General features: G+C 33.9%; 1 protein-coding gene across 2 annotated transcripts in view; it reads right to left on the bottom strand.

The window, feature by feature from the left end:
• LOC145292060 (serine/threonine-protein kinase ULK4-like) overlaps positions 1 to 12,365 on the bottom strand; it is a 125,082-nt gene that overhangs the window by 93,332 nt on the left and 19,385 nt on the right. For both annotated transcript variants that reach the window (XM_080138108.1, XM_080138107.1), the window contains 3 exons: positions 6,877 to 7,016; positions 5,225 to 5,381; positions 2,780 to 2,881 (listed from right to left, as the gene is read on the bottom strand). In XM_080138108.1, coding sequence (XP_079994234.1) covers positions 2,780 to 2,881; positions 5,225 to 5,381; positions 6,877 to 7,016 — 399 coding nt within the window. The remainder of the gene's footprint in view (positions 1 to 2,779; positions 2,882 to 5,224; positions 5,382 to 6,876; positions 7,017 to 12,365) is intronic.

Here is a 12,365-nt window from a genome sequence, read left to right as displayed (position 1 = left end):
TACCATCTTGTTTTTGAATGATAACTGCTAGCGACACCTATTGGCAATGTTGGGAATATAAGACCAGAAAGGGGCAGACAATCGATTTTCCACACTATAGAAAGAAAACTTGGAAAATTAAGATATTTATAAGTTTTTGAGGATGTTGAAAACGAAAATAACGAGTAGTTTCCGAGATATGAAGGAATGTTAGCTTAAAGAAAGTGGGGTATCACTTTTCTATAATAATTTAACGTATAATGATCACCCACTTTATGGCCACCACTAGTATAAAACTTGAATTTACGCTGCTGAAATACACATTTGCCGAATTTTTGTTGAGCGTCAACGTGTGGGTGCTCAATTTACGTAAAATTCTTCATATCTTGGAAACTACTCGTTTGCTGGAATTTTAAATATTATTTTCATTTTCGATTTACATGATTTTTGGAATATGACCTTTCCATGCAGTGACAAGTACGTACATTATAAAGATTTTTTTCAGATTTTTATAGTAAAAAAGATTACTTGTGGACCATTTATAGACTTGCACCAATTAATTTTCTAACTTATTGGTTTTTATAATTTTTAGATATGTTCATTACGGTGACATGACAATTAAGTAGATATCATTGGTTTTATTTGAAATTCAATATCTTGATTTTCGAATTTCACTCTAAAAACAAAGAAACGCCAACTTTTGCAAATGTTTTAATTATTTGAAATTATCTCCCTTGTCTTGTAAAAATGGCATTGAGAGATTATGTAGTGTGCAGTCATAAAATTTGATTTCCTTTTTTACTTCTTTTAAAATAAAACTACCTGATCAACTTACATGATTTTTTTGTGTACAATATTTTCTTTCCATCATGGTTATGTACACGATAAAGAGTTTTCTTTAGTTTTGGTATTTTCATTTTTTACGGAGGGAGGAGAGGGAATTATGGGCAAAAAAATTCCCCTTTCTTGAATTTGGCATGGTACTAGACACATAAACATGACAAACTAAATGACTTTAAAAACAGAAGAAAAACAAATAAACCATATGTGACACAGATGGTTAAGCATCAGCCAATGAAAATGTTGCACATGTGTAACCACCATTCTGTTATGTGTTCTAAAACAAACCTTCCCTGACTTTGTATGCAACTACTGGGTCTTGATGCTCTGAGTGTTAAGGGTAAAAATGTGCAATCTTATAGGTATAATGAATAGCAACAGTCAACAAAGAGGACGTCTTTGTGGCCTCTGTGCAGAAGTCCGATTCCCTCAACAACAACAGCAGCAGACCAATAGGTTACAGAAATAAACAGAACTACACTGAACAGTACCAGCAGAAAAATAAAAATAAAAAATAAACAAACAACTCTTGTCTATTTCATGCTAAATCTTGCACAAGTTGTGCACAATCTCAATTTTACACAGAGAGTTCAGGAATTTCTTTGTTTCATGCCTTTTTTTTTGAAGATGTACTTAACAAAATTTAAAAATAAACTATTTTAATTTAATTTCTTTCATAAAATACTCTATCTGCTAAGGAAGATTCTTAAAATGGATACCATCTTAATAATCTAGAGAGCAACAGCAGCAGCCAGTACAAATATAACATGGTGACTCCTTCAATTATTTCAATGTGAAACTTTATGAGGTTTCTCAACTGGTGAGGTGTGATAGCAACTCAATATAATCTTTAGCCATCTGAATTGAATCTGCCCTTTTCTAAAGATGTGGTCTTTGCTAAAAACTCAACCAGAGACTGAGACAATTTGTTAGAACTTAGTTTTCATGCCGTACAAGACTGGACTGTAAGCTGGTTACCTCTTGTTCTGCACATTGTGTAATGGGTTCTGAGAAGAACCAGAGCATCCTTTGTTCAACTGAATGTTGCACCCTGGTTTTCATAAGGCAGTTTTCTTGTTCTTTGGTGACGAGTATTTGGCCCTTGCAACTTTTGTATAAGGAGTAGCAAAGATACTTATTTAGCGATTTCTTCATATTTGCACTTCCAACGTCCATCTCTTCCACCAACATCCGAATTACCTTGCATGAATCTTTCTGCAATTTCTCAACACATTTCATTGTGCAGACAAATTGAGAATGCCTGCAAAGATCCTTCCTGCTATCCAATTCTCCCACACATTCACTTTTCCAATATCCAATTGCCTCCAGCTCTTACAGCCACCAACAATGTCCAGAACATTTATTTCACATGTTATTGTGATTAACTAGAGTTGTCCTAAAAGTAAGGTTTCCTATTTTTTTTAACTAAAAAACTAAACTGCTGAAGAGCTATGAAGATGGGAGTGGTACCATTAAAACAAGCAACCTTTTGTGTTCCAGAATTTATATAGTCACCGCCATTCTCAATACACTTTTACCAGCCTCTTTGGATACTTCAGCCATAAAAGTCAAGAGCGCGCTTTGAAATCGATGAATCCATCTCCTAACTGTGCCAACATCAACTGCACTGGCTTCTTAAACATTCAACAGATGTTAGTGAATGTTAATCAGCTCAGTTTTTTCTGTATAGAATTCAATGATGAATCTCTGCTTCTGATGCACGTCCACGAATGAGTCTCACACCGTCTATATTTGCAACAGAGATGAAATTCTGAGGTTATAGATGCATAAGTTCAATCATCACAACAATGCAATTTGCAATCCCCTGTGATTCATTAAGTCAGAATAAAAAATAGGAGGCATTACTTTTAGAACATCAAATGGTTCTGAAATGAAAGAACATCAAATTTTTCTCAACCATCGTATACCAACTTAAAAGTTAAAGTATAAGGCAACATACCGGTGTACATTTCATAGAGGACACAACCTAAGGACCACATGTCTGATACGATGTTCATTTCACCCCCGTTTAAAACCTCTGGGGCCATGTAAGTTGGAGAGCCTTATAAAAAGAAAAGAAAAATGAGATTTATGAAATCAAAACAAAAACAAATCACATTCAAATAGAAATAGGTGAAATTATATGATCTTAGCATTGTCGATCATGAAGAAAATTACACTTTAATAAAGCTTAAAGGAAAACTTAAAAATATGCTAAACTTTTTTGAAAATTTGATTATTCAGACAGATTTGTGTTTGGACATTGGGCAACCATCCTTTCAATCACCTACAACTATGCCTATGGTCTTGTCCGAAGATCTAAATAGGCACGTCATGATTTATTAAGCACTTGTTTGGGCGATCCTTCTCTATGGCTGCGAGACCTGGCCGATGAGAGCTGCATATCTCAAAAGATAGTATTTGACCTACACTGACTACACTGCAATACACAAATCTCTATGTGATGCATGACCATCCCTCTTAACCAAGCTCTTTTCAAAAGGAGACTTTGTTGGTTTGGCCACATTACACACGGCAACACAGAAGAGTTCATCCATGGACCAACAGCTCCAAAATCACTCCAAAATTGGTAAAGACGCCCGGGAGGTCAGCTGAAAACGTGGTTACATACCATTAAAGCCAACATCAAATCTACCTTTGATCCACAGGTATACAGTGTTTTTATCCGTTAGTCCAGGGACATGCTACCCATAATTATCTTGGCTGCTGTGGACCGTTGTGCATGGTCTGCATTCTTCAGAGGCGTTGTGTCTTCTTTGAGTGGAGTCGGCTCAACCTATCCTGGGTGAATATTTTCCAGTTAAGTTAAGCAAATAAATACAGCTAGCAAGAATGAATCTTCACTAACACGTTTCACATACATGAAAATGAAGCTGCTTCTAAAAACTGACAACTAAAGATGATTTTGTGCATCAGAAATCACTTTATATGTGCAGCTGAGAACTTTTTTTTTTTTTTTTTTTTACACAGTGGTCACCACTTAACAAGGCCCGGAAGCCACTCAGGGATAAGGGTTATTGCAAGTACATTACGTTAGTGTGGAGATTTGATGAAGTGTTTACTTAAGGGGGCGGTTCATTAGGAATTTGTTAACATTGGACTTGAAGACATCCAAGTTGTAGTCAGGTGGGAAGCAGGCAGACGGAACAGAGTTCCAGAGGCGTGCAGCTCTAAGAAAGAAGCTTTGTTCATGGAATCCACGTTTTGATTTAGGCACAGATAAAGAGTGGGGGAAATTTTTCACAGTGGATTTGGCTAGACGGGTGTTTTTCGTGAAAGATTGGCGAGGGGGGACCAGAGATTGGAGTTCAGACGAGCACCTGCCATGGAAATAACGATAAAACAAGGATAGGCTCGCAACGTCTCTTCTGTGGGAGAGAGGTCGCAAGGTAGAAAAATGGGCATCCCCCACTAAGCCACAAAGTCTATTTTGTACTCTGTCAAGGCAGGATAGGCTGTTTTTAGCAGCTCCTGCCCAGATATGGCAGCAGTATTCCATCCTTGAATGTACTTGGCTTTTATATAGATAACTGGAATATTATGTCACTTGGCTAATGAGATACTTAATTCTATCAACCAAAGGATTTTACACCCATTTTTGGAAAAGGAATTTATGCCTTTTCTATTTGTGACTTAACTTATAACTAGGGCTATGACAAAAAGCATATTCTTTTCATTGTTTTAACTCTCGAGTATATATCCGACACAGACACAGTTAATCAACCGAGAACCACATCACTCTATATAAAAGCATATAAGATATCAACGGATACACACTTGATAGACAAAACAATGAAAAGAATATGCTGTTGTCATAGCCCTACTTATAACATTTGTAATTTTTACTATTAATATACCTTTCAGGCTATGTAAACTTAGAAAAATGAACAACTAGTTAATTTTCTCTAACTGTACTCGATATTTTAAATCATTGGGAAACTATAACTATAGCTCATGATTAGTGCAGAGAGAGGAAGAAAAAAGTAAATGCACAAATAAGACGGTGAAAAACGAATTTAAAAAGATAACAGAGGAAACATGCATTTGAGATTAGTCAGGTACCAAAAGAATAGTCTTGCATTGTTCAAGGAATGAAATTTACAATTTAAATTCCACAGCACTAAAATTAGTATCAGATGATAAAATTGTATTAGATTAAGCATTTTAAAATATTGTTAATAGTTTCATATCTAGCGTTAATGATTGTAGGTTACTGTGTTTTAATAAAAATAGCTTTGACTATTTAAAATGTAAAAAAAAAAAATTTCAGAATGTATTATTTTTGTGTTATTAACTAAAATATATTGTCAAAATCAGAGGTGGTGGACAGTTATTTTTTTGTAGGTCTTGGTAAAATTTATATATATATAAATGATGCACAAACCTTTTGTAGGTCTTTCTTTGATGAGCTCTTTATCAGCTTTGACTCCAATTTCACTTAGTTCCATGAATTTCTCAAATAGTTCATCAAGATTTTCTTCTTCCGCTTTTGACAATCCAAAATCAGCATATTTGAGCTTCCCTGAGCAATCAAAGAGAACCTAAAAGTTCAAAGATAAATATTAGTTTGATGTGTTCTTATCAGGATGAAATGCAGAAAATTCTGTGTAGCTTAATTGCTATATATATATTTTCATAACTTTCTCTCTCTCTCTCTCTCTATATATATATATATATATAGATGCATATATATACTAGCTGTCCATACCTGGCATTGACCCAGAGTCTTTTTACTTTAATTTTTGCTTTATGAAAGAAGAACAAATGCGAACATCAAATAAATATAAGTAAAATATATTGAAACGTTTTTTTTGAATTCTCATTTCATATTTGGACTATAACTAGAAATTTAAGACAAAATAATATTTTTTCATTCTTTAAAATAAAATTTTTTTACTTATCTTTAAGATATGAACAAGCAAGTTTTCAACCTTAATAAACCAAGTGATCTTCTGTTTTTATTAATCATTCTTATTATTTTAGAATAAATAAAAAATAATTAAAAAAAAAAATTACTGTTTTGTCCTTCTTTAATTTCTTATGAAACATGTACAGGGTGGAACAGTAAAATTGTCGCCCTAGAAACAATGACATGATTTCACTTCCATTTAATGAAAACCAGTTTTCATTTTTTGATGCAGACCATCTACTATTTGGTTAGTTGTTTACAAATCCCAAGAGCGATAGAAACCTTCTATCATGTCTGAAAGTGATACAATGTTCAACAAACGAGATCGAAGATGTGCTGTTGTACAACTCATGCTCTCTACTGATCCAAGTTATGACAGCAGAACTATTGCCAGCATCTCTAAAATGCATCGCTGGATTGCCACCAATAACAGGGATATGTCCAGAGTGATGAAAAAGTTTCCAGCCAGTTATGGTCTTTCAAGTGAGGGCCACATCATGCCACCTCACATCTTTGAAGTCGGCTTGAGTCAACACTAAAGTGTACCTGGATATGTTGAAGAGTGTGGTGATCCCCTGGTGCAATCAGGTGTATACTGGTAGACTCTGCGTATGGCAGCAAGACTCTGGCCCGGTCCACAAGTCCAAGGAGACCCACGCTTGGCGTCAGAAGGAGTGCTACAACTTTGTACTCTTCTCTCACTGACCCCCTCCCCCCTTGACCTGAACCTGCTGGACTATGTTTAGTCATACGTTGAGAACATTCACTAACATGACCTCCCACAACACCAAAGGCAGCCTGATCGCTGCCATCTGCCGGGCTTCCACTGGCACTTGTGGAAAAAGCATGCTCTTAGTTCCGGACATGTATCGAGCCGGTGATTGAAACTGAGGGTGGCTACATTGAATAGATGTCAGCTCTACTACATAATCAAGTTACCTGAATTAATTTTTTCAATAAAAGTTTTAAAATAAAGCTGTAGAGAGGTTTCCTTTAGGGCGACAAATTTATTGTTCCATTCTGTATATAATTTTAATCAGCTATTAGATGATGATAATAAAAATTCTCAGGTAGAATTATATTTCCAAACACACAGAAGCAAGAAGCAGGAATTAAGGATAACAAACCTTTGATGGGCGTAAATCACAAAAGATAATGCTGAGAGAATGCAGAAAATGAAGACCATTGATCAGATCCACACTGAAAGCTTTAATCGAATCCTCAGGTAGGTGACCATCTTGTGCAATCAGTTTTTCCAAGCTACCACCTGAAAACACAAGGGAAAATATATGATTAAAATAGCTGTACATATCCACTGTCACTCAGGATGTAGTGAAATTTTGGTTTTTAATTTTGGTATTTTTATAGAATTTAAACTAAAATATTTTTTAAAACTTAAATGCCAAAATAAATTTTACGTGTAGTTTGACAAAAGATAGTCAAGAATTTGAATTAGTGGCTAGACATTAAAACAAATGATGCCAGATAATGATAATAAAACATCAAAGGTGTTTGTTTAAGATAATAAAGATATAAAAAGAAAAAATGGAATTAAAAAAAAAACGTAGAAATCAGTATAACAGCAGAAAGGAAAAAAAAGTAAAACATCTCAAAGAAATGGAGAAAAAGTAGGAGTGATTTGGCTTCCCTTTATTAACCCTCAATCATTTTAAACTTTCACTGTAATGTTGATAATGAACTTATGCAAGTGCCAATGATGTTTTATTTAACTAATAACTTGCCATTTTTTTTTTCAGGTACCCTCATTAAGCAGTATGGTTTGAACTAGTGCACATTGTTCTTTATTGCAGAAATGTTTTTGAAGAATGGTGAATATATTTTCATAACTTACTATAGATATATAAATATTGTAAACAAAATAAACAAATAAATTAAATCTATAAAAAACATTGTACATTCCAGCACCAATTAACTCATTGGTAGAGTTTGAAATTTCAAACTTTGAAGTCCTAGTTTTGAATCTCGCTAAAGTTCAGTCACGCTAACGAATCATAAATGATGAAACCTGTGTCCATGGATAATTATATTTTAAAAATATATATGTCACTCCCCATCTGGGGGGCATCATATTAGTGAAGGGAAAATTATTCTCAACTAGCATTAAAGTGAAAATGCTCTTTCATATAAATCACTGAAATCGCATATACTCATAAAGTCTATTTCTCTACATCCCTCCCCCACTCTTATTAGCATGTCTTTTTTGCTTAATTATTTTTTTTTTTGGGGGGGGGGGCGCAAATTTCTTATTTTAACACCTCCCCTTCCCCCTTTACAGATAGTTCATTTACGTTCACTCTCCCTCTCTGTCTTATGATTTCGTAATTAACTCTTTTCCTCTCCACTTACACAGACAATCTAGATTACACCAGATTTTGTTGCCCTCCCCCTTTTCCTTCTCATCTTTTCTTCCCCCTTCTTTTTCTGCCTTCACTTTCAATGTCTGAAGTTTACCTGTCAAATAGCCTCTCTCCCTCTAAATTTTAACAGATTTTATTTTTAATCAAATAGTTTTCCCATCTTTCATTTAAGAACCAGGCTTCTCCAGTGGAAGGCAAACTTTATTAAGTTGCCTGACGAAGACTTGTGGTTTTGACCGACCATCTGTCCGAAACATTAGCATGTCCAATGTTGCGACCATGTAAATTTGTCTATATCAAAAAAAATATATCTTGCTCTTTTTTATTGAGCACTCTTAATAGCTTCATTAAATTCACAAGTTTTTTCTCTTGAATATCTATTACTAGATTTATATATATATATATATATATATATATATATATATATTATATATATATTAGATACCTCCAATGTGCGCCAGTTTTAATCTCCCCTGTATGTAATTGTAATTCAATATTATCATTCTAACTTTTTTACCATTTAAAAGACGAAGATTGAAATAAACTGCTAATATTGTTTTTTTAAAATTTTTACAGCATAAAATGCGTGACAAAAATCGTGTTTACATTATCGACGCTTTAAAACAACATTCCTATGTAGTGATGATTTTTTAAGCCATTGACACACCTAGGTTTAAAAATCTAGCAAAAATCAAATAATAGTCATATTTTCCTGAAATTTTCAATATTTATTCACTATTAAATAAACTTACATAATAAAAGTAGGTTTCGTTAAATATATTAGAGGAAATATATTTTTTTTAGGTGTTCAACCCCCCCCTTATATTTCATGTTATGAAAACTAAAAACATAAATGTAGATCGATAAAAATTTCAACATTTTTTAAAGCTGAAAAGATCAAATAATTAAAAGAATAGTTATATATGTCTTATTTTTATATTACCGTTTTATCTGTTTGGTTACATATGTTTCAGATGTTGGACTATGTTTATGATCCAACAGCCTTGTCAGACCTTACAGAAATCGTTGTTAGTATTTGCAAGTGTTTTAGAAGAAATACGAGAATAAATAAAAAGAAGGGGAAGTAGGAGATAATAAGGGGGAGGGAGAAGCGTACCGGCAATATTTCAGTTTTGAAGGTTAAACTACATTAGATTATATTGTGTGTGTGGGGGTAGCAGATTCAGGTAGGCGTGGGTGAAGATATATGGATATAGGGAGGTGGAGGTGGAGAGAGGATGGTAAAGAAAAAAGGGAGGGGTGTAAGGAGAGCAGGGAGGAGGAGTTTCAATTTTTAAGTTTTAAATTTTGACTGCTTTTTGCTTGTTCAGCCAGGTATATTAAGTAGATGAGAGAGAGAGAGAGAGAGAGAGAGAGAGAGAGAGAGAGAGAGAGAGAGAGAGAGAGAGAGAGAGAAAGTGTTAGTGTAGATGTCATGTGTTTGACAAGCACAAGATTCCATTTAAAATTTTCGTAGTCACTATAAGTCGACTTTTCATTTCAGTTGACAATGAGTTGTTTTTAGGTAGTTAAGGATTAATACATATGCTAACGCACGTGCAAATATGCATACATACATACATATACATATGTACATTTCTACACATCCATATACAGACAGATACGCACATACACATATATAAACAATGTATATGCAGACATATACACACAACTCCTATACACATATACATACTCACATATATATAAATATATATATATATATATATATATATATATATATATATACACATATATATAAATATATATATACACACACACACACACACCTACATATATACATATACGTTGAGATATAGATCTCCAGTAAGAAGTAAATGTACGTATACATACATACATGATGGCAACAAATTCCCTTTCGAACATTGCCATCACTCGATATAAAAGTGTATCTAATCTATATCAAGCAATGCCTGTGCATGAGGATTGTTATAGTGGGGAAAGACTTTGCACTGAGAAAATCCCACTCTCTAAACAACTGCCACATTGATCCAAAAAGAAGCAAGTCAACATCATTGGATGCAGCAGTCATCGCAGGTTTTATATCAGAGTTTTCCTTCTCCTAGGGAGGCTGCCTTCACCATGGCTTACAGAGCCCTCTCCACTCACCATGCCATTTGATCCATGACTGGAACTTGTGGGCCAAGGTTATTTAACCAAGGGTGAGGTAAACCTGACAGAAACCTCCAGAGGAGCTTAGGCCCTGTAAGCTGCAGCTTATATGACCCACCGGCGTGTGGAACATGCTCTGGTGTCCAGCAATCTACATACATACATACATACATACATACACACACACACACATGTACCCATATACACATATATAAAATTACATAAATATACATATTTATAAAAATATAAATCTACAGACATATATATATATATATATATATATATATATATATATAGTGTACATTTATACCAAGTAAATAAAGTAAAGTTAGGATAAATAAATAATAATAAATAAACAAGTAAATACATGGGTGTAGTTAATAATGCGAGGTTAGGTAGACACATCATTAAGTTCATATATATATGGGGTGGGCTCCTAACATGGTGCTTTGGGCAGTGGTTATGTTTAACTTTATTTTCAGTGTAAAATGTATTGTGGATACAGGCGCACACATATATACAAACACATACATGCACATAAACTCAGATACAGCTCCATCTGTATACACACGTTCAGCCATGCATACCCACAGATACACACACACATATACAGACACTAACACTCAGATGCACGCAAACATACACATTTGCACATAGATATAGATACACCTACATTAATGTATATACACATTACCCATGAGCACATACATTCACTCATAGAACATATATATAAGCACAAACAAGGATACATATATCCATATATGTCTGTATATTTATATTTTTATGAATATGTATATTTATAAAATTGTATATACGTGTATATGGGTACATGCGTGTGTATGTATGTATGTATATGTACATTTTCTTCTTACTGGAGATCTATATCTCCACGTATATGTATATATGTAGGTGTGTGTGTGTATATATATATGTATGAATATGTGTATGTGTATATATGTGAGTATGTATATGTGTATAGGAGTTGTGTGTATGTCTGCATATACAATCTTTATATATATATGTGTATGTGCATATCTGTCTGTATATGGATTTGCAGAAATGTACATATGTATGTGTATGTATGTATGCGTATTTGCACGTGCATTAGCGTATGTATTAATCCATAACTACCTAAAAACAACTCATTGTTAACTGAAATGAAAAGTCAACTTATAGTGACTACGAAAATTTTAAATGGAATCTTGTACTTGTCAAACACATGAAACCTACAAAAACCCCTTTCTCTCTCCCCCTCTCTCTCTCTCATCTACTTAATATACCTGGCTGAACAAGCAAAAAGCAGTCAAAATTTAAAACCTAAAGATTGAAACTCCTCCCCTCCTCTCCTTACCCCCTCTCTTTTTTCTTTACCATCCTCTCTCCACCTCCCCCTCACTATATCCATATATCTTCACCCACACCTACCTGAATCTGCTACCCCCACACCCACAATACAATCTAATGTATTTTAACCATCAAAACTGAAATATTGTCGATACCCGTCTCCCTCCCCCTTATTATCTCCTACCCCACCCCCATTTTTTTTCTTTCTCGTATTTTTTCTAAAACACTTCTTCTGAATACTAACAACGATTTCTGTAAGGTCTGACGAGGCTGTTGGATCGTAAACATGGTCCAACATCTGAAACATATGTAACCAAACAGATAAAACGGTAATAAAAAAATAAAACACATATTTGCTCTGCAATAGTATTGAGCACTCTCTTCAGGTTTTTACTAAATATATCTATATATATGTATTGAGCACTTTTGAAGTAAATACTTAAAGTTTACACATAAATTTATACTCTCGTATATTAATTTTATGTGAGTAAATGAAGTAGTTATTATATATATATATATATATATATATATATAAGAACAAACAGTTAATAAAACATGTTAAAAAACACTTTGTAAAGGAGTTAAAAACATAATTAATCTGAAAAGGAAACACTTAATAAGTGGATAATCCTTAATCCGCGGAGTTTCAAAGAAATACTTTCCTTCTCATCAGATGGTAGGAATTAGCAAAATGTGAGATCGGATTAAGTAATAACCTGTACATTTAAGTTGACCTCTATTTTTGCCCTATATTTTTTGCGCCT

Source organism: Euprymna scolopes, chromosome 13 (genome assembly GCF_053919585.1).
Source record: "Euprymna scolopes isolate OS-2025 chromosome 13, ASM5391958v1, whole genome shotgun sequence".
NCBI classification, from domain to species: Eukaryota; Metazoa; Mollusca; class Cephalopoda; order Sepiida; family Sepiolidae; genus Euprymna; species Euprymna scolopes.
The sequence above is the reverse complement of the archived record's forward strand: the minus strand, read 5'-3'. Positions and strand labels throughout refer to the sequence as shown.